The sequence below is a fragment of the Podarcis pityusensis genome, assembly GCF_964106645.2.
Source record: "Podarcis pityusensis genome assembly, chromosome: 10".
In the NCBI taxonomy this organism is placed as follows: domain Eukaryota; kingdom Metazoa; phylum Chordata; class Lepidosauria; order Squamata; family Lacertidae; genus Podarcis; species Podarcis pityusensis.
In genome coordinates, this window is record NC_138035.1 from 70,297,102 (window position 1) to 70,319,575 (window position 22,474).

General features: G+C 39.3%; 1 protein-coding gene across 8 annotated transcripts in view; it reads left to right on the plus strand.

The window, feature by feature from the left end:
- The window catches only part of PHTF2 (putative homeodomain transcription factor 2), a 66,086-nt gene extending 44,082 nt beyond the window's left edge, over nucleotides 1-22,004 (plus strand). For all 8 annotated transcript variants that reach the window (XM_081023589.1, XM_081023595.1, XM_081023594.1 and 5 more), the window contains 11 exons: nucleotides 2,025-2,226; nucleotides 3,866-4,024; nucleotides 5,352-5,570; nucleotides 6,396-6,524; nucleotides 8,006-8,278; nucleotides 8,701-8,832; nucleotides 13,128-13,214; nucleotides 14,703-14,858; nucleotides 16,430-16,525; nucleotides 17,451-17,576; nucleotides 19,146-22,004. In XM_081023589.1, the coding sequence (XP_080879715.1) occupies nucleotides 2,025-2,226; nucleotides 3,866-4,024; nucleotides 5,352-5,570; nucleotides 6,396-6,524; nucleotides 8,006-8,278; nucleotides 8,701-8,832; nucleotides 13,128-13,214; nucleotides 14,703-14,858; nucleotides 16,430-16,525; nucleotides 17,451-17,576; nucleotides 19,146-19,166 (1,600 nt within the window). In that variant the 3' untranslated portion in view covers nucleotides 19,167-22,004. The remainder of the gene's footprint in view (nucleotides 1-2,024; nucleotides 2,227-3,865; nucleotides 4,025-5,351; nucleotides 5,571-6,395; nucleotides 6,525-8,005; nucleotides 8,279-8,700; nucleotides 8,833-13,127; nucleotides 13,215-14,702; nucleotides 14,859-16,429; nucleotides 16,526-17,450; nucleotides 17,577-19,145) is intronic.
- Nucleotides 22,005-22,474: the final 470 nt, after the last annotated feature.

A 22,474-nucleotide genomic window follows, 5' to 3' on the forward strand; every position in this document is an offset into this window, starting at 1 on the left:
TCCAGCAGATCTTGCCTCCCCATTAGGTTCCCAGGGAGAAGCCATAGTTTTGGGTCCAGCACAGAGCAATGCAGGCCTCTTCCAACTTTGGTCAAAACCCGAACACATCCCCTGTTGGCCTATTGTTCTCCATGCTAGGGTGACCTGGCATCCAGTAAAGTGAAGTGGAAAATGGCCCACCCATTCCTTTCTAAGATGCTGGTGATGGGTGCTTAGCTGAGTGGCTATTACCATAACAAAGGAACTGGTTTAACTGGTTCACTGAGTTTCCTCCTACAGATTCTAACCTAATGGGTACAGGATCAGAGGCCTGGAAGCCTGACCTCCTCACAAGGTTTTGCACTCCACCATGTAGAGCTGCTACTCAAGAGAAAGCCAGATTGTATTAGATTTTCATAAGATTATGGCAAAAGGGTAGTTTAATTCTCTGCTTTGTTGATTGTACTTTGCTTCTTTTTTCATATAGTGGCTTCCTTTCCAGTTCATTGACCACAGGCATTAACAAATTAAGGGTGTGTTTGTTTCGTTGACTTCTTTTGTTCTTTGTTCTGGGTTATGTTCTATCTATAGACTTGAAATAGAGAATATTTTTAAAATAGTGGATGTTTCAGATTCTTTCTCTTTTGAATCCCTTTTGTGTGCGCGCACATGCAGATTAGCATTAAAAGGTGTGGCTGTCCTTGGGAACCTCAGCTTCTCATAGCTGTGACCTTTTTAACACTGATTTGAGGGATTAATTCAGACAGATATACTTTTATTTAGTTTCTACTTTACTGATACCCACATCTTACCTTCTTGCTTCAATATTTGATCCAAATTAATTGGTGGACTGAGGCCCAATAGGCAGTGCTGAAAGCTGATTGGCTGAAAACTGGAACATGGGGAAGAGTCCCAGGTCTCAATTTCCCACTTTGTCTTCTGGATGAAGAAGATAGGTCTGAAGAGTCTCCTTGATGCTGCCATAAAGGCAGAGTTGACAAGGACTGTGTTTTTTCTCCCTGTTACCTTGGGAATTAGTTTCCTCCTGAGGGCACAAGTAGGGCTGTGCAAAGCTGGTAATAGGCCCAGATCTGATGGGAAATGTGGGCCCCATTTCAATAATCTTTACCAAAAGGTCCCCCTTTGCCTCTACCGGGGGACTTGGAGTAGGTCTCCTCAAAATCATAGGGCCATGCCAATTGGCCCACCTGCCCTATCCCCACCTCCCTTCTGGCCTAGGCACATGCACAGTACTGTAAAATGTTTATGCAACCACACAGTGGTGAAAGCAAGAGATTTTACTTTCCCTTCCAAGGATGCCATTCGCAGCAATGCTGTTCACTACTACCATCAAGAGGTGTCTTCTCCCCACCTCGTAGACCATAATTATTAAATATAATAACAATAGCATTTTATTTATATCCCGCCCTCCCCTGCCAAAGCTGTGCAGAATATACAATCAAATCAGGGACCAATGAAACAAAACACAGAATAAGCAAAATAAAGTAATTTAGCTGGTATAAAATAAGCAGTGTGTTCCAAGCCACTTGGAGTTATTATGTATCTTTTGTGTATCCTTTGCTGCTGTTCTCTTTTGTGATGCATTTTATCACCTTCATCTAGCCTTTTGTTGAGATTCTGCTGCTTAGGGAGGCCTTATACTCTACTATTGCTTTAAATAGTACATAGAAATAAATTTATAGAGGAATAAGGTACAATTAGCCATGGATGGTTCAAAATGACATGTTTTCAAGGGGGAACCATGACAGTCATTATTATTTTGTTGCTCTGACAAAATTCTGACTTGCTTTGTTCATGGGCATATCCAAACCTATCGCCTTCAAGACTAGCAGTTGACTTTGGCAGATTTATATATCCCGAATTAGTGATTCTTTGGGGGAACTTGGTAGATTAAAATGTATCATCTGTTCATATGTGAAATGTTGCATGCAGGTTTCTGTTCTTGTACAGTATAGAAATTTGGGAGACAAGATACGGAGGAACTGTAATGCAAACAATTATTTTATGTATATGTTTAACTCTAGAGCAAAGAAAGCAAAGAATTCAATAGACAAGTCAACAGAGACTGACAATGGCTATGTCTCGCTTGATGGAAAAAAGACCGGTAAAAACAATGAAGATGTTTTACAATCCCAGGAGCCGCAGTGTGAAGTTATCAGATCAGAAGAGACATGCTGGAGCACAGGAGCTGTCAGAAATTCATTCAGTAATACAAATCATCACAAAGTGAGTGTCTCATTTCTTCTAGAATATTTTTATAGTTCAGCATCAATATTTTCATATTATGAGAATGCAAGAATTCCCATGCTGGGCTAAGACAAAAAGGCCACTTCACCCAATGCTTTTTCCCTCCCTACCTCTCTCGCATGCATTTTAGATGATCAGATCTCATATGAATAGGCTGAGATATAAACAAGTCTTTTGCTCGCAAACACAATCCCTTTATAGGAGTCAGCAAAAAACAACGAAATCTTCCATTACCTGTAGCGTCACAATTATTGGTTAACAGCTTTGGAATTAGCCAGGATAATAAATCATAGGCTGAAGTTAGTCTAATATCCTGGCTTGCTGCAAACCTTTTAACTATTAGGTCCACTTAGGGACATTAAGGAAAATATTGTGGGAAATATAAGGGGGATCTTTTAAGCACAGGCAGGAAACATTAGCCAAGGATTTTTGTCACACCCAATTTCTTTGATTTTTTACTTTTCCGGTCTAGGGTGCTGACTTTACACAGAACCTTTTGTGCACAGTAAAAGGCGCCCCACTGCAACACTAGAGTTGTGGTTTGTGAAAACACAGCCTTTTAATCTTTGACCATACAGGATTTACCTCCAGTCTTAGACCTGTGATGTTTAGCACTAAGTTCAGAGAAAAAATATCCCTCTCTCTGCTTTTTACAGAGGATCTCTAAAGAACTGGTTAGGAATTTTATCTCCTGATTGGAAGTGCTCATTCTGCTCTTTAGAGATTGCAACCCAGGCAGAGTACTTTACTTGCCAATCAGATTGGGAGATAAGGAGAATGGGCAGTTCCCACAACATCGTGGGCCAGATGTCCCTGCTAGCCCATAGCGAACTCTTTGCTATACAAGCTTGTCTCTTCAGAAAGTCTTAAGTTAAAGTCTTGACTTAAGGGGGACTTAAGTCTTCAAGGGGCTTGATTGACCTCTCTTCAGACAGTGCCTTGTGAAACTGCAGAACATGCAACACAATATGTTGTAATGGCTACCAACTTGGATGGCTTTACGAGGAGTTTGTACAAATTCATGTACAGCAGTGCAATGCAATGTATTGTTGGCATATCTCCCTGGCTTCATTTCGCAGTAAAATACTGGTTTACAATCCCAGCAGTGTTAGCAACCTCCTTACTTTTAAATTCTTACAACCTACTTACTCATGAAGATACCGGGTGGCATTCAACTAAGTTTTACTAAGAGGAGACTCACAGAAATTAATGAACATTAATTTAATGAACAAAGTCTAACACTTTGCTGGTTCTGGGAATTATAGTGGTCTGGAATTTCCTGGAATTAGAAGCCTTTGATTAAATTCCAGTACTTTTTGGTTCCAGGAATTTAGAAATGTCTAGCACCCACAAGCTCATAACAATACAGAAAGATACTTGTTAGGTTGGCTAATTACATGCTCTGAATTTTTGCCTGCAATTCTTCAGTAAGCAGTGTGCAGATCACCTTGTTGCATAGTAACAGTACTATGGTGATGGTGGAGGAAATATTGCTTATGTCTGATTTTACGATTATAAAAATGTATGGAGAATAATTGTAATGTATGCAAAGTGGAATTATGTTACATTTGAAGTAAAAAAATAGTTTTTACTAACAGCCAATTCTTAATTGATCTAGGATAATCACAGAACGGTGACAAATGTATCTGATGAAGTTTCAAGCGAAGAGGGACCAGAAGCAGGATATCCCTTGCGCCGTAATGCAGAACGTGCTTCCAGTGACTGCACATTTCGGAATAGGAAATCCCATCATTATAAGAAACATTACCCTGTGGAGGTATGCTCTTGCAATGATCTCAAACAAACTTTCATGAAAGCAGTAAGATATATAATTGGAAAACTATGTTCCCTCTATAACAGCTTCCCTGTTTAGTGAGTTCATATTCTTAAGGGGGGGGCCCTCAGCCCAGTGGATGACTCTCAGGGTAGGGCTATTCAGTGTCAGCTCTTTCTTTTTGTTGGGTGGTTGTAGTACAAAAATGTGTACGGCTGTTCTACACTGGTGTAGAAGCCATAGCATGAGTTGTGTTAACCCCAACAACAACAACCACCACCAAGGGGGAACAAGGACAGAGCTAAGTGGCAATATTAGAGCAAGGAATAAGATGTCCCATTGGGCTAACAAACCCAGTGCTTTGTTATGTTTGTTAGAGTTTGTAATAAAGCTATAAAGCTAGAAAATTATCAGAAGACATACTATTTTAGAAATATAAACATCACTAATTCTAAATACCAAATGTCTGTTTTTGCATGGCAAAAAGGCTTTATTTTTACAAAAGGGCCTCTAGGTATGTTTTTAATTCAAGTTGGCTATCAACTGAATGTTTAAAACAGACTAATGTTTGGCATTAAATGAGTATGAAGAAATTTCTAGGGGTTATGATGGCCTGGGGTCCCAGTGGAATAACAAGCAGACACAGGCTTTGATTGAAAACTATTCCTTTATTGGCACAACTGTACCAAAAGATAGTCTCCTGAAAAATCAAAGGGAGACTGCAACATGGCACAAATAAGCACAACTTAAACATTTTTGTGATACACACGTGATTACTATTAACCTATCATAGGCATACAGTAAGACATCCTATAGCAGTTACAACCTACTTCATCAAATCTAAGCCAATCAGAAATCTTTTAACTCCTCTGAATAGACCTCCCCAACTCTCTGATTTTAATAATACATGATTAAATATAATTATTCTTAAATGTCCTTCTTTATTAACTTCTGATTATCTTATTCACTTGCTGTCTACCTTGTTAATTCCATTTTTTTATTCAGCAAACTGTGATTAAGTGAAATTGTTCTACCTAGCTGATTTCTTGCATTCCTTTAGCATACCAGAGTATTGGTTGTTATGGTTGTTATCCTTGCATTCTTCCAGCGTACCAGACTACTGGTTCCAATAAATATTGTGTACAGACATTTTTTTCTTCTGTTGGAAAGGGTTTAGCTAAAGTTCCCGCTCCCATGCCAAGCTACAAAATGGATCCAAACAGGAATCTGGAATAAGAAGCAAATGCAGTTTTAGGGAAAAAATGAGTTTATTATTGAAACAAGAAAAAAAAACATGTTCTCCTTCAAATATGCAATGTCTATCTTTCAGGATATCCCTAAATCAGGCACTAGTTGCAGTTCACGATGTTCAAGTTCCAGACAAGATTCTGAGAGTACAAGACCAGAGTCTGAGACAGAAGATGTGTTGTGGGAAGACCTTTTGCATTGTGCAGAGTGCCGCTCCTCTTGCACCAGTGAGACAGATGTGGAAAACTCTCAAGTTAACACATGTATAAAGAAAGAGTACAGAGATGACCCATTTCACCAGGTTAGTGGGAAAAGACCACATTGCGTATCCTGCCAAATCTATCGTGAGTTAGAATTGTGGCAGAAAAAGAGGTAAACTGAACAAAATATAGTTACCGTATTTTTTGCTCCATAAGACTCACTTTTTCCCTCCTAAAAAGTAAGGGGAAATGTGTGTGCGTCTTATGGAGCGAATGCAGGCTGCGCAGCTATCCCAGAAGCCAGAACAGCAAGAGGGATTGCTGCTTTCACTGCGCAGCGATCCCGCTTGCTGTTCTGGCTTCTGAGATTCAGAATATTTTTTTTCTTGTTTTCCTCCTCCAAAAACTAGTCTTGTGGTCTGGTGCGTCTTATAGAGCGAAAAATACGGTATTTGCAAATAGGCATTTTTGGTAATGAAATACTTTGTTGTAATGGTAAATTAGTGCTTAGTGTACATTGTCCAAGGGACGCGGGTGGCGCTGTGGGTTAAACCACAGAGCCTAGGACTTGCTGATCAGAAGGTCGGCGGTTCAAATCCCCGTGACGGGGTGAGCTCCTGTTGCTCGATCCCTGCTCCTGCAGACCTAGTAGTTTGAAAGCATGTCAAAGTGCAAGTAGATAAGTAGGTACCGCTCCGGCGGGAAGGTAAACAGTGTTTCTGTGCACTGCTCTGGTTTGCCAGAAGCAGCTTAGTCATGCTGGCCACATGACCTGGAAGCTGTACGCCGGCTCCCTCAGCCAATAAAGCGAGATGAGCGCCGCAACCCCAGAGTCGTCTGCGACTGGACCTAATGGTCAGGGGTCCATTTACCTTTACCTTTATACAATGTCCAGAATAACACCTTCTTTTTTTCTTTTTACACAGAGTCACCTGCCCTGGTTTCATAGTTCTAACCCTGGGCTCGAAAAAGTAAGCGCAATTGTTTGGGAAGGTAATGACTGCAAAAAGGCTGATATGTCGGTGCTTGAGATCAGTGGCATGATAATGAACAGAGTGAGTATCTATTTGAAATATTTTACTTGGCTTTACCCAAGTTAGAGATACTTCTGTTTCCCTGGTACAGGGATGTCTGTACCATGTTGCAGTTCTGTAGGTTTCATTTGTTTCGTATTCAGTCATAAAAGTGGACACAATATTTTCTTTTTAGCCACAAGCGGGGCAGACCTGCCTAGAGTTTGCCTCACTTCCTTTGCCCTGTGTGCAGATTACACAGAGCAGCTGACCGCTAGTAGTCCATATAATAAATAAATAAAAGATCCACAATTTATTGGCAGAATAAAAATTGAGTAGGTTTAATTAGTTCACCCTGTAAAACTAGAACACCACTACACATGAGCATGAAAGGCTGGCTAACCGGAACAATTTTTTTTTCAAAGTTTCAGAAATATTAGGTTGGATTCAAAAAACTAATTATGCAAGCAGGAGCATTTCCTTGATTTTTGCTAATTATCCCCTTCCCTTCTCCATATCCCATACTGTTCCCATGGGTTTCCCTTTTGGGGAACAGCAGGGATCTACAGTGAGTAGGAGGCAAGAAAACAGGACTTTCCCTCCTTGGAGGTTTCTAAGCAGAGGTTTGATGGCCATCTGCCATGGATACTTTAGTTTAGATTCCTGCATTGCAGGAATTTGGACTAGATGACTCTTGAGGTTCTTTCCAATTCTACAATTCTGTATTTCTATTCTCTGAAAACTGAATTGCATGAGTGGAATTTTGCTTGAGAGTCTTAGAATGCAACTTGTTATCATTTTTTATCCTTTGGCCCTTCATCACCTATATGTATAGGTCAGGGGTCTGCAACCTTTAAGACAAAAAGAGCCACTTGGACCCGTTTCCGAAGAAAAAACAACTGGGAGCTGCAAAACCATTGCGACATTTAAAACAAATATATCTCCGGAGCCGCGATCTGACAGCGGGCGAGAAGGTGACGTCGGGACGGTGCATGACTAACGCACGCACTGCCCCCATGCGACATCACAGCCAGTACAGCGCCCGCCACAGTGAGGAGTGTTGGGGCGCACAGTGCGCCTCCTCCCCTCGCTAGTATCCGCCCTGGAGCCGCGGCAAAGGTGTAAAAGAGCCACATGCGACTCCGGAGCCACGGGTTGCAGACCCCTGGTATAGGTCCTAGGAATTGTCCCTTTAATGTATGTATAGGTCCAAAGTATGTATAATTGTCCTTTTTATGTATAGGTCCTAGGAATTGACCTTTCAACTCTGTCTTAACAAACTTGAAAATCGTTCTGGTATATTACATATTTTAAGCGTATTTTGCAAACAATCACTTTTATGGAAGAGTACTAAGCAGTATTTCTTAACATGCTACTTTATATTATACTGCTGGGGTTTTGTTGTTTATAGTATTTTAATAATATAGTTGGCGGGGTATAAATAAGAAATTGTTGTTGTTGTTGTTGTTGTTGTTGTTGTTGTTGTGTTGAGTTTTAAAAATATATATTTCTCTCATCTTTAGGTAAACAGCTATGTACCAGGAATAGGATATCAGATTTTTGGAAATCTTGTCTCTCTAATCCTGGGTTTAACACCATTTGTATTTCGAATTTCCCAAGCTAAGGATCTGGAGCATTTAACTACACATTCTGCTGCTGAACTTTATACTATTGCATTTGGGTCAAATGGAGACATAATGGTTCTTTCCATGGTTATAGTATGCTTCATAGTTCGTGTTTCCCTTGTATGGATATTCTTCTTTTTATTATGTGTGGCTGAGAGAACCTACAAACAGGTAGGCATTTGCAGCAAACTCCTCATTCACATGAAGAAAGAAACTGCAATGTATTATTATGTTTTGCTTTTTGGCATATATGTTTTTGATATAGAACACAGTTTTAGATATTTATTATCTTACTATTTTAAGATTTGCATCCTCTCCTTCAAAAAAATTATAGAATTAAAAATTAAAAGGAAAATAAAATAGAATTAAAAGGAAAATAAAAATTATTATTTTCCTATTATTTATGATTTATACCTGAGAATTAATATATAAAGTATGGAAATTTCCAACTTTAATTTGACCACAATATTAAAGTATGGACAGTATGTAAAGTATCTAAAGTTATAACGTCTTTACAATGGTTTAAAAATCTGTATTGGTATTCCAAATGCATTTCAGTTCTTAATTCACTAAACGTAACTTATCGCTTACAGAGGCTACTTTTTGCCAAACTCTTTGGCCACCTAACATCTGCAAGAAGGGCACGGAAGTCTGAGGTTCCTCACTTTCGACTAAAGAAGGTGCAGAATATTAAAATGTGGCTTTCCCTCCGCTCCTATCTAAAGGTTTGTTGGCCCTTATTTTTTGTTTGCCATATATGCTTTTAAACCAGATGTGTGTTATACTGACAGTACTTAATACTGAGCATTGCCCTCTTCTGAATTTTTGCATTTCTCCTGAGCTTTGTAGTACAGGTAAGTAAGTATTTCTCATTGTGAAAATCAAGAGGTGAGCAACTGAGATCTCCTGCCAGTCTTAGTTTTATCAGGTCACATTTTTATAAGGCCAAACTTTCTTGATTCTGGTTGGGCAGAGTGGTTTTAAAACAACACAGTTTGGCATAATAATTTCATTTTTGCAGTCTAAAATATTGTGGAAAGAAGCCTCATTTATAAAGAAGAAACCTTAGGGTAATGCCTTTTAGTTGTTTTATAAATTGGCTGACTTTGCATTAGTTAAGGAAGAAATAAAAAGGAAGGTTGTTTTCTTGATGGACTTTAAAAAGCACAGGACTAAAAATGTAACTATTAATAACACTTCTGACAGATGTTTCTGGGAAATTGTGTTATTTTAGTCCCCATATGTCACCATTACATTTCCAACAGTGTAGAGAATGTTTCTGCGTTAGTGTCACAGGCATCTGTTAAATGCTGCTGTGATGCCGTATCTGAAGCTGAATGTTACAAGACCCTTCCTCATACTGTGCTGCATTTTCTCTCCCGCCTCCCCACACACTGTGTTGCTTTTGATTGTTTCCCCCCCTTCGGGTTCAGTTGCTCTCTGGAGCATTGGAGCACATACTTTACATTTCAAGAATAGTGTCTCCCTCTTCCATGTGTGGGGGAAATACTCTTTGCAGTGGCTAATGCTGGTACTATTACATTTCTAGCCATTTGCAGAGCTTCCACTGTGGGAGGAGATCTTTCATCCGAGAGTCAATTATACTGGAAGTGTGTTATGAATATATTATTTAAATAAAGTTTTCCCTCCACTCAATGTTCCCATATATGTAGATGGTACATTTTTGTTTTTTTTTTTGTTTTTTTAAATGATATTTATTAAGATTTTCAAAAATACAGAAAGTAAAGATTAAAGTACATTCAAAGCCTTATTTTCATACATCCACTTTCCGGGACTCCCCCCTTCCCCCACCCCTACCATATTCCCCTTTCATATTGTTGGCTCCACAAGCTCTCAGTTCTAATTGAAACTTAATTTGTTTAGACCATTATTCGAATTTAAAATTTATACACTCCTCATCAATACCCTTAATAAAAGACAAAAGTTCTCTCCCCAGGGCCCACCCCATTTTCATTCCACAATTTCCCTTTTTTTAATGATAAGGACACCCCACACAATAGAAATATAAGAAATAAGAAATAAAAAATATAATAGATGAAAAAGAGCCAATTCAGAAAAAAAAGTTGACAAGCCTTTGGATTTTAGTTCTCCCCCCCCTGTCCCCGGTTTAATTTCCCCCTGACCACCAAACCATGTTATCTGCCTGGAATTCTTAAAGTCCATAAATCACCTATTTCCCCCGACTCCTTGCTGGCTTTTTCTTTTTATAGTTATTTTTTAAGACATTTAACTTCAAATCTTTAATAAAACTCCCCCCATTGTTCTTTCCAAGTTGTAGTCCAATTTCCTCTTGTTCCGCTGCTGAAACGTTCTAATTCAGAAGTTTAGTAACTCTGCAGGGATTATTGTTATTCAGGAACAAAAACTTGTGTTCAGTCCCTTCCTTTCTTCAATAGAAAATTCTATTGTCTCCTTTAGCTGAACACCCTGTAGACAAAATATTATTTCCGTTTTGCAGCTTTCCCAGAAGATAACCAGTCCTGTAAAATTCCAATGGTATTTTTCCACTTACGACCATCTTTGTAATGTCCCGAAACTCCTCTAGGGGGATTGTTGTAACTTTGTTTTCTCTAGTCCAAAAGTCCGATTGTTATCCATGTTTTCGCCATTTTGTATCCAAGTTTTAACGGGTTATAGCAAATTGTAACAAATTTAACCAGCAAAGTTCTCATAATAAAATCCTCTCTGCTTTCCGACTTTGACAGCTACTTTGACAGCTGTCAAAATCTCCGACTCTTTTCACCAGGCTCTCTCTTCAATCACCCCGGTTCCCAGGGGGGGGGGTTACGTTTCCCTTCTCCCTCAATTCTTCCTCCAGCACAGTTCTTGTAGTTCCCCATCGTGGAATTCTTAGTTTTTATCAGCAATACAAATCTTTTTGGACCTTGGTTTCCCCATCCTTGTTTTGGAAGGTTTACAGTAGGGAGGGGGACTGACTTCCTTTTTGGATCCCCCCCCCCGCTCGTATCCAATCCGAAAAAAAATTCTTTTTTTTCTCCTTTTGAACCCGGTTTCCAAATTACTCACGGGTTGTTGTTAAGAAGTCCGAATTTTCAATGGAAGAAGTCAGCGCTCTCCGCCGGATGGCATGCGGCTTCGCTCGGCAGGGATAGCAGAGGACTCAAAGCACCACGCTTCTCCCCGGCACCCGATCCGTAGCCTTTAAAAAGGCTCCTTCACGAGTCGGGAGGGCGCTAGCGGTGCCAGCCGAGTCTCCATGTCCACGGCCTCCGTGGACGTGGTTTTTAAGGGTCCCCGCATCGCCGGTGCGGTAGGACCCAGCCCCTGCCGAGCAGGCTCCCTCCGGAGCTCGGAGGGAGTCCGCCATTCGGCGATGGCGCCAACCCGGAAGTCGACGGTACATTTTTGTTTTTACCTCTGTAGATTTTTCTACAGAACTTTAAGGGCTTCTCAAAGTTTCCCGCACAATTTCAAAGAGAGACAGGTTTGGTGGAACTTGGTTTCCCTTTTTCCCCATATCAATGGCAGGCAACACTTCTTCTCCTGCTATTCAAGGGTCACTGGAGGGGATATATTGCAGCTGCACAATAGATGTAGTGTCATCTTATCCATCTCAGCATGATCATCAGCGGCTGGCTTGTTCTTCCATGATAATGAATGTTTTGCTATCTCAAAACAATGAAAAAATACCCAAAAAAGTTTACTACACAAAATATTTGTTAATCATAGAAGTGTTGATCACTTTGAACCACATAAGTAAGTTGAGATATGATTGAGTCTTTTGACCACATGAGCAGTGATCTGGGTCCTCCCTTTGTGCAAGCTGGCAGACAAATAAGGAGGAAAATATTCTGTTAACAATAGTTTTTCCTTTTGTGTGAGCTAGGAAACTCTGATTAACAAGTTCAGAACAAGTAATATATTAAATCATGAAGTAGGCTTTATGTCTTTACTTGTTCAAAAGCTGTTAACCATGGATTACCAATTTCGATGAAACAGGAAACTTTAGTTAATGAAAGGTTTCTAGGTTTGAGTAAAGGGGTTTCGTGAAAGGGTGTTCATACATTGATTTATTAAGCTGATATATAATCATACAAACTTTCCCATTGCCTCATCTTGCATCAAAGCAGTGGTATTATATAATAATCATAGCAGGACACCGTAATGTTGTTCAACTACCCCTTGTCCCCTGTGTGGCTAAACACATTGTTCATGCCTCCAGTTTTGTTCTTGTTGAGTGTGTTAAAGAAAAAAGACCATTTTGTAGTTAATTTAGCTGTCTTACAATCCAGCAGAGGGAGCTAAAAGGCCTAAAAGTAGGGGGTTACTCACCTGGAAGAACTTAGCAGTGAAACTTAAAGCTGAGGAGTCCTACCATTCCAGGTTAGCATAGCAGTTCATTGTCCCTCCTCTAATTCGAAAACTCTTGTTTGGCATTTTCAAGTCTAGGTCTTACTGTCTTTCTAAGCAACTGATATTTCATATGTCTACACCCCATGCACAAGGCAGGGAATCCTACAGTAAGCTAATTTCTCTTATGTCCTGCTGTCCCCAGTCTTAGAAATAGTGTTTTTTCTGTGTCCTGCTTGTATGCTGCTTAACTTTCAGAGAGAATTGTATGCATTGCATTACTGTAGGTGACTTGTAAGCTTGATAGCAGAGATCTTTTTATGTCGTCCCCCCCCCACACGCATTACTTGTAGGAGGTGGATTGCAGCACATGGTAATTGGAGAATGGCTTTTCAAGAGATTGTGGTGATGCAACTGAAATTCAGACTCTTGTGATCAAGACAGTATCATTTCATGGCACAAAGCTGTCTTATTAGAACAATTTCCCCCCCAGCCACTATTTCTCCTTTGTCATTATTAATAAGCATGCTTAACACCATACTCCTTTAAACCATAGGAAGAAAGTATTTGATATTTTGCATTTAAAACTTGTCATTTAATCCGTCTATAGACATGTCACCCCATTTACCAAGTTTCTATGGTTAATCCCTCCAGAGAATTACTCACTAAGTTTCCCTTTTATTTTCAGCGTCGAGGTCCTCAACGGTCAGTTGATGTAATAGTCTCATCTGCTTTTTTGTTGACTATTTCGGCTGTATTTATCTGCTGTGCACAGGTAAGGAAAACCTGACAAGAACCGATTTACTTACCGGTAATTTAAAAACCTTGTGGTAAAATAACTTATCTAACCAGAAAATATGCGTACACACTCTGCCTGTGTGGGTGGGTCTAAAGATTTGCAGGACGCCTGAATGTTGATCAACTGTTTGCCTCCTATCTGTACTTAAAACAACAACAACTGATCTGTTCCAGTCTTTCTGTGATTGGATTATGAGCCCAATCAAAGCTCTGTGTTCCACATTTGCACTTAGGGGGTACTAAAAACTGCTGTATTCCCCCCTTTTTGGCAGAAGCAGATTAAATCTTCAGGCACAGGAGCTCTCCAAAGTGGATTAAGCCTGCTAATTTGCACACAAATAGGTCCAGGGGTTTTGGTGAGCAAAGGAAAGAAATATTCATTTCCTTCCCTAATCCATATTAAAGCAAATAGCTTTATTAGGCCAACTAAAACTCCAAAATCTATACTGGTTTCATATTTTTGAGTAGCGGTGGTGGGGGGTTGTCTTGTACTTTCTTACCTTAATATAAGATGTGACTGACTGTTCATTATGATGTTGGTTGGCAACTTCCTAGGGTCTCCTTTTCAGCGCCCATCAAGTGATTGGTGCTGCATTTTCAAAGGAACTCCTCTCAGTGCCAATAAGCTGATGGATGCTGAGAGAGAGCCCCTGTTTACAACTGATAGTATGCTTTCAAAGGGACCTGGCCAAATTAGGATCACTGCTTGAACTAATTAGACACACAAGCCAGAGATTCCCCACTACTGCCTTACAAGGTGAATCCATCCTGATCACTGCCTGTGGAGTGCTGAAGAATTCAGGAGGATTTTTTCCACAAGCAGCATAGGGCACAATTTTTTAAGAAGTTAAAATAAGCTTTTAACTAAAATAATAATCCTCTGCTGCTTTGCTTTAATCAAAAAAGTCCTCCAGTTCTTCAAAGGCACCATTTAGACAGTCTTGCTTCTTGCAAAACCCATGGAACTAGAGTTCAGAAAAATAGATAAATTGTATATTGAAAGGTATAAGGATGTAGAGAATAGAGAAAGACAAAACCAGGCTTTGTGGGGGCCCTGATCTGATTCCAGCTGCTTTGTTGATTTGTGATTTGACTCAGGAAGCACAGAGCAGCTGCACACCCTGGTACGCAGACATGCCTGCATGAACAGTACAGTTCTAAGACCAATGAAGATCAATCAAATGATATTTAATTAGCTCTGTTTTAACCAGAGTGAACAGTGCATCAGGTTCTCCTCTGCAAACACACTGAAACAAATGGAGGTTGCCCTAGACAATGTTGTAATTTTACACAGCTCCATTGAATTCAGTGAGACTTACACAAAAGAAATTATGCATTGTACCCTTAGTCTTTAACTACATTGTAAAAGTATCTACATTGTATGATAACTTGATTCTCTGTGAAGTCTAGATAAATTTGAATGTGTTTCCTACTTTGAGTTTGTTTTATTTATTTTCCCTTTCAGCTACTTCATGTACATGAGATCTTCCTTGATTGCCATTACAATTGGGAACTAGTGATATGGTGCATTTCATTAACTCTCTTTCTTTTAAGATTTGTTACACTTGGGTCTGAAACAAGTAAAAAATACAGCAATACCTCAATATTACTTACTGAACAGGTGAGAACTCGCTTGGTAAGAGTGATGAATGCATCTCAACATGCAGTGATGTCTGGCACTGTGTCTTGTTTCTTTTCAAGACGAGTGAACGAAAAATGTCTTGCTAGTACAGTGGTACCTCGCAAGACGAATGCCTCGCAAGACAAAAAACTCGCTAGACGAAAGGGTTTTTGGTTTTTTGAGCTGCTTCGCAAGACGATTTTCCCTATGGGCTTGCTTCGCAAGACGGAAACGTCTTGCAAGTTTGTTTCCTTTTTCTTAACACCGTTAATACAGTTGCGACTTGACTTCGAGGAGCAACTCATAGAACGCGGTGTGGTAGCCTTTTTTGAGGTTTTTAAAGACTTTGGTGATTTTTGAAGCTTTTCCAAAACTTTCCCAACACCGTGCTTCGCAAGACGAAAAAAATCGCAAGACGACAAAACTCGCGGAACGAATTAATTTCGTCTTGCGAGGCACCACTGTATAGAGTAGGCATGAGATATTTTAGATTACTTATTGTTGTTTTATCATGCATTTAAAGATTAGTTGAATTGAAGTCTATATAAACAATAATGCTATTACACTATATACATATTGCTTTCAGTTCACGTGACACAGGTCCACAAATCAGCAGATTTACTCTTCAGAGTATGCTGCCGAGGAACACCAGAGATTCAGATATGTTTGACTATTTGAATAACACATGGACTTGAGTTTCTAACAATACATATTGTGGTAGTACCTACAACCATTTTGTAAAATGGAAAACTTGGTCCCATTGCTTCATCAGCTTTTAAAGTACAGCGGAACCTCGGGTTACGTACCGTCCTCCTTACAAATGCTTCGGGTAACGAGCTCTGTTAACCTGGGAGTAGAAGCTCCTAGTTGCAAACTTTGCCCTGGGATGCAAGCAGAAGTCGCACGCTGGCAGCACGGCAGTAGCGGGAGGCCCCATTAGCGAAAGTGCACCTCAGGTTAAGAACGGTTTCGGCTTAAGGACAGACCTCTGGAATGAATTAAGTTTGTAACCGGAGGTAGCGCTGTAAATGAAAGTACTAAACCAGGAATTCTGTGTTTGTGCACTCTTTCATAAATATGGTGGCTGTAGTGCAATACAGGTGCTGATGAGTTAGCCTTTAAAAAGTAAGCAAACCAGCTTCTACAACCTGAGCCTGTGTTTATCTCCAGAGGCCCTCTAGGTTCCCTACTATCTTGAGTTTAGGTGAGTTGTGACCTGCAATAGGGTTTTCTCAGCTGTGACATCCTGTGGTTTCAATGCCTCCCCAGAGCAGGTGGCCTGGCAACAACTTTGATATTTTTTTGACTTTGACAGCACATTGTGTAGCTTGTTTTAACTGATATTTTTACTGTTCTATTCAATTTTGCTCGCTGTGGCTTTCTTGTTTCCATTTGGTTAAAAACAATAATGATGATACGCTTTCCTGGGAACCTTACGTTGAAGTGTAGTTACGGATTTTCTAAATAAATTTTAGTTAGCTGATAGTGAGAAAGAAACTTCAGAGTTTTAGAAGCGTACTGGCAATTGGGCAGTGAATTCTTTTTATAAAATTCAACCTATTTTTGGTTAGATCAATTTGTACTTGAAAATGGAAAAGAAGCCGAACAAGAAAGAAGAACTGACATTAGTGAACAATGTTTTGAAACTTGCTACAAAATTACTCAAGGTAAGAATAAACATGGAATATAAGCATACTTATGTAAAAATAAATGCTCCTTAATAAGATATGGCTATACTGTTGTCCATGATTAGTTTGAGGCCTATTCGTAGTTCTCACTTTCCCTAAAAACAGATGTATCAGTTCTTTTTGAATTGTATACAGCTATGTTTGCAGTGCACTGGTTGTTTACTTGCTTAGCATATATGTGCATAGCCCCACGGTTCCAAACTTCAAGTGTCTCAGCAGTGTCTTATGAAAGTCATTGCAGCTATAGCATTTAGAGGTGGAAGGGGGGGGGAGATGTTCAGGCAAGGACTACTGCTCCTAAAGCATCAACCTAGTAAGCCACTAATGTGGCATCTCCTCCAGCTAAGTGAAAATTCACAGGCCTCCACTTGTAAATTGCAATTAATCCAGAATGCGGCAGCTAGACTGGTGACTGGGAGCGGCTGCCGGGACCACATAGCACCGGTCCTGAGAGATCTGCATTGGCTCCCAGTATGTTTTCGAGCACAATTCAAAGTGTTGGTGCTGACCTTGAAAGCCCTAAACCGCCTCGGTCCTGTATACCTGAATGAGTGTCTCCACCCCACTTGAGGTCCAGCGCCGAGGGCCTTCTGGCGGTTCCCTCCCTGCGAGAAGCCAAGTTACAGGGAACCAAACAGAGGGCCTTCTTGGTAGTAGCGCCCACCCTGTGGAATGCCCTCCCATCAGATGTCAAGGAAATAAGCAGCTATCTTATTTTTAGAAGACATCTGAAGGCAGCCCTATTTAGGGAAGTTTTTAATATTTAATGCTGTATTGTTTTTAACACTCAATTGGGAGCCGCCCAGGATGGCTGGGGAAACTCAGCCAGATGGGCAGGGTAATAATAATAATAATAATAATAATAATAATAATAATAATAAATATATATATTTCTCATTCCTAGGAACTGGACAGCCCCTTCAGGTTATACGGATTGACAATGAATCCTCTGCTTTATAACATCACTCAAGTTGTCATTCTGTCTGCTGTTTCTGGTGTTATCAGTGACTTGCTTGGATTTAATCTAAAGGTATTAAATGTTTTTCCCTATTTCTGCCTTAATTAGTAATTTTGGCTGGTGTTTTTTTAAAAAAAGAAATCCATTGTTTAATGTAATTGATTCATTCCTATCAAAAGTACTGGTTTTCTCTTTGAGTCAGTTGTGTTATATAAAACAGGCAAACATATTACACGTTTTGGGAATTTCTTAAATATTTGCATTCGTGTATTTGCCTGAAAACCAGAATAATTATTCTGGAATACTGTTATGACATCATGATTTGGGGTACTTCATTGGTTCACTGCTAAGTACACTGCACAATGAATATTTATTTGCAGCTCAAGGCATATTAAAATGAAGCCACACAGTGCAGTGTTTTAATGGTGACTTAACTAAAATAGCAATTGCTAAAAAGAGCAAATGTCATTGTTTCTGCTGGTTTGTGGAATCATTGCATCAGCCTATTTTCAATTTTGTGTTTTTTTTTAAAAAAAATAAATTTAATCTTTCCTTGGGGCAACCCATCAAAAACCCTCTACAATAGAGCATTCCATGTTCATAATGACATGAGTTGCTTCAGATTTTTGTACAATGGCATACTATTGTATACAGTTGAGGGAAGGAGCATTCATCAGTGGCAGAGCACATGCTTTTTAGGTAGGCGATCTTCCTTGAAAGGAAATGGATAGCACAGATGGGAAAGACCAGCTTAAGGACCTAGACCAGGTGTGGAGAACCCCTGTTCTCCCTCCCCCCAGTTCTTGAGGGAAGGAGAAGGCAACTTGCTTTGGCGATGTGTGCTTCAAGAGCAGCAGTGGGCAAAAGAGCTGGTTTCTCCCTCCCATCAGCCCCCTGCTCTCCTTTTCAACCTCTGCTTTGCCCCGCTTGCCTTGCTTTGGGGATGGTGAAAGGTGATTCTGGTATATGAGAAAGCTGGCAATCCCCCACATTAGCTGTGCTAAGATTGAGCTTTGAAGTCCTGGCTTTGGGACTTCAAAGCATGACATCATTTGTGTCAAATTTGACTTGCAGTGCAGATGGTGGTAAGGATCTGATGCACAGAGCCTAAAAGGTTGCCTTACACAGAGAGCTACTACCAGTCATAGTAGGCAATAGTAGGGTAGATGATCAATGCTGTGACTCAATATAAGATAGCTGTGTGTGTGTGTGTATGTGTGTCAGATATACCGTATTTTGTGGTTGATTACCTTTTGACATTTTTTAGCTGTAGCTTTCTTCCACATGTTAGCAGATCGCTTAAATGCTGAGAGCCAGTGTGGGTGTAGGTGTTTAGAGTATTGGACTAGGACTTGGAAGACCAGAGGTTGAATCCACACTGGGTGACCTTGAACCAGTCACTGTCTCACAGCCTAACCTACCTCACAGGGTTGTTGTGAAATTCAAATTGGGGGAGAGGTGAATCGTGCACACACCCTTGCGTTCCTTGGAGGAAAAGCTAGTATATAAACATAACACACACACACACACACACACACACACACACACACACAATTTTATTGACAAGCTAAGCACAGCATAAAACCAAAACCTGCAGTTGATCTTATTTCTAAATATGTTTTCTGCTGCTTTAATCTTCAGCTCTGGAAGATCAAATCCTGACATTTTTTCCCAAAAAAGGAAAATGGACACAATCCTCTGGAGAAGAGAACTGATCGACTAAGCTGCCTCAAAGCAGTTGCTGATTCTTTATTTCAGAAGTTTCGATCTCTACATGGATTATCATTTGCAAAGTTGAAGTGTTTACATCTGACTGTCTTGTGCAATCTTAATATTTATTTTACCTTTTCATTTTTGTAAATTTTATTTTAGCTGATATTGTATTTCATTTTGAAACATTAATATGCTTTGGTTATTGAGAGGGTAAAAAATGGATATCCAGATACTTGAGATCCTGGCAATTGGTCACACTAAATTGCTCAAATATGCTTCATCTGTTGTGAAAGGTGAAGCCCTAATGCTAGGCTTTTATACTTCAGAATTTCTTGTTACATCAATGTCATGCTGAAGTCACTTTATTGAACATGTACTATAAAATGTTTTAAACATTTTATTTTGTACCTTCCTTTCAGGGGTAGTATCAGAGCACCAGCATATTGTTGGTTACAGTAGAAAGTGACATTTACTGTAATTACAATGCAGTAGGCCAGGTTAACTACATTTTTATATAGATATATATATAAATGCTAGAGCCAGCACGTTTCTTACTGAAGTGATTCCAGGATCCTAAATATATTGATCTGAAGTTTTAAGCATTGTTGAAGATTACTAAGGTATTACATAGCAGGTCAACAAGTGCTCTTTGATAACATTTTTATTGGAGCAATAACTGTAAACTGTTACTGTGCTGTAAGATATTTTGATAAAAATTAGCTATAGTATTTATTTGAGACACTGGGCTGTTTGCACAGTTCTGACTGTGCCGCTCAATATGTGCACTTTTATTGTTACTTAAATAGTGATCTTTATATATACTAAATAGAATATATTATGGTGGACTATGGTGCAATAGTGTTACATTTGCAAGATATTATGTAGGAATGCTCTCCCATAGTACACTGTAGTATATGTGACTTATACCACACAGGGAATATAAAAAATTGTAAGATAAGCAACTTTTGAAATCGTAATTTTCAGAACTCAGTCTTAATCCTGTTTAGAAGTGAGCACTGATTATTCAATTTAATCCTCTTGAATTGCAAAATTGGGCTATAATTTTATCCATATGTGCTTTGGAGTAAATCCCACTGAACTTAAACACTCTGGCTTAGCTTGCTGTTTACTCAGAAGTAAGTTGGAATGTTCATTGGGTTTACTTCCAGGTAAGTGTGCAGCCTGCAGTGATTTCAGCGGGATGCTTTTAGGACTGATGCCAGATCATGACCATGTCAGCTCTCTTTTTTAGTAAATTTCCAAAAGACGTAGGCTGCAATTCTGTATATCCCCCCACCCCCAAGGAATAAGCCCCACTGACATCACTAGGACTGCACTTTACAGATAACATTAGCTGGTGTTCTCTTTAGCAGCAAGTAGCTAATTTTAAATTAGGAAGTGGAAGTGCTCAGTTTGAACACTGATGACACCTGTAACCGAGCCACTGTGATCTAGCAAAGTGCTGCCTCAGATGCTGTGAGCCTACCTGAGACCTCTGGGATTGTCCCATTCTCTTCAGTGGAGTGGCCAACTTTACACGCACAAATATATATAGATTTACACCAAGCAGCCTCTCCCTTAAGTGGATGAATAATCCCCAGGCTCAGTGTATGTATTGGAGCGCACAGGTAAGGGCATCTGTAGAGCTATTGGTTCACTATGTTGACAGTCTCTCCATTTACTTTTCAATAAGGCTTAGCTGAAAATTTTATAGAGCTGTCAATTTGAGCTGCGAAGTGTGATTCAAAACATTATGTCAAAAGGGACAATGCTATCATGTTGAACATACATATAATATTCTGAACTGGATATTGTGTTCATTGTGCTTATTTTTTCAAAAAACGTCTATTGGAATGTATAAACAATAGAAAATAATGTAGCTAATCTGAAGAAAATAATAATGAAACCTTCCAAAACTCCCAATTCCAGAATTATTGCAATATATACTTGTGTGGTATAAGGTGTTTTTATATATAAAGCAACACAAACATTTTATATTTTATTTGTTTCTGTACTAATGTTTTAATAATGTTAATAATGACCAAAGTGCATTCTGTTATTGTTGGGTTTTTCACCCCCCAAGGAATGTATTACTGGAGCTTTAAGAACATGCTATGTCTAGTTCATAATGTACAAAACTTAGGTTCTGTGATCTATTGTTCTTCCTCTCTGTTGTCTGATGTTGGGATTGTTGTTTAGGAATTGCCTGTTTTATATCCCCCCCCCCCCCAGTACGGTACAGGCCTGCACAGAACTAAATTTTGCACAGAATACATTTTAATAAAAAAAGGAACAGTTTGAGTTGTGTAGGTGTAAAGAATGACTCTGTTTCCACAGTCTGCCACTCTCCCCCCCCCCCTTTCAATTAAAAAATTGTTTTAAGAATTAAAATGTTTTTAGACACTTAAATGTTGACTATGATCTTGTTAAAGAGGAGCGGCAATTTGACTGCAGAGAAGTTTGATTGTAACTACACTATACCTCAGCAACTAGCAGTATGCTAGATTGTTGCACTAATTCGGACAGCATGAGAAAACCTAGAAATGAGGACTTGCAAATATGAAAAGTACCTCACAATCAAAACAGGTATGTTTTAAATGGTTGCCATTTTGTACATCAATCATGCAAGTGAAATGCTAAGTGTGTTTTACATCCCTTATTTGGAAAAATAGAGGTGAGCAAAAAAGTGGCAGATCTGGCGTGCAAACTGTTTCTGACACATGTTTGTAATAGACAGCATGATCAGGCTTGGAATAAAACATTCTGTGGCTGATGGTATTAAACAAAGCATTGGATTGCGTTTTTATTGTAACAAAATTAGCAGGGGCCTTACAGGAAGCATAAAGTAGTAAGATAAATACAATTTCAGTACAATTCAGTTGGAGGAGGAGAAGAACGAAGACATTAATTCAGCACATCTTTTTTATTATGTAAAGCTTTGCTCATATTTCAATGGCTAGTTTGGGCAGGAAGAAGGCTTATTAATTGGGATAGTCTAATCTATTTTGAGGGTCCTAATTAGAAAAGTGAAGTATTAAATATTGAAAAAGTAAACACCATTAAAGTAATAAAGATAATTAACTAAAATAAAATACTAACCTTTAAAGTTGTAATCCTGTTTACATTTACCTGGGTGTAAGCTGAGTTGAGCATTGTTGCATTTCTGGGTAAACATCTATATACCGGTAACTGCAGGACGAGAAGTTAATTTCTTATGCAGTGCAGGTGTAGCTTATCACAAGAAAGCGCAAGAATAG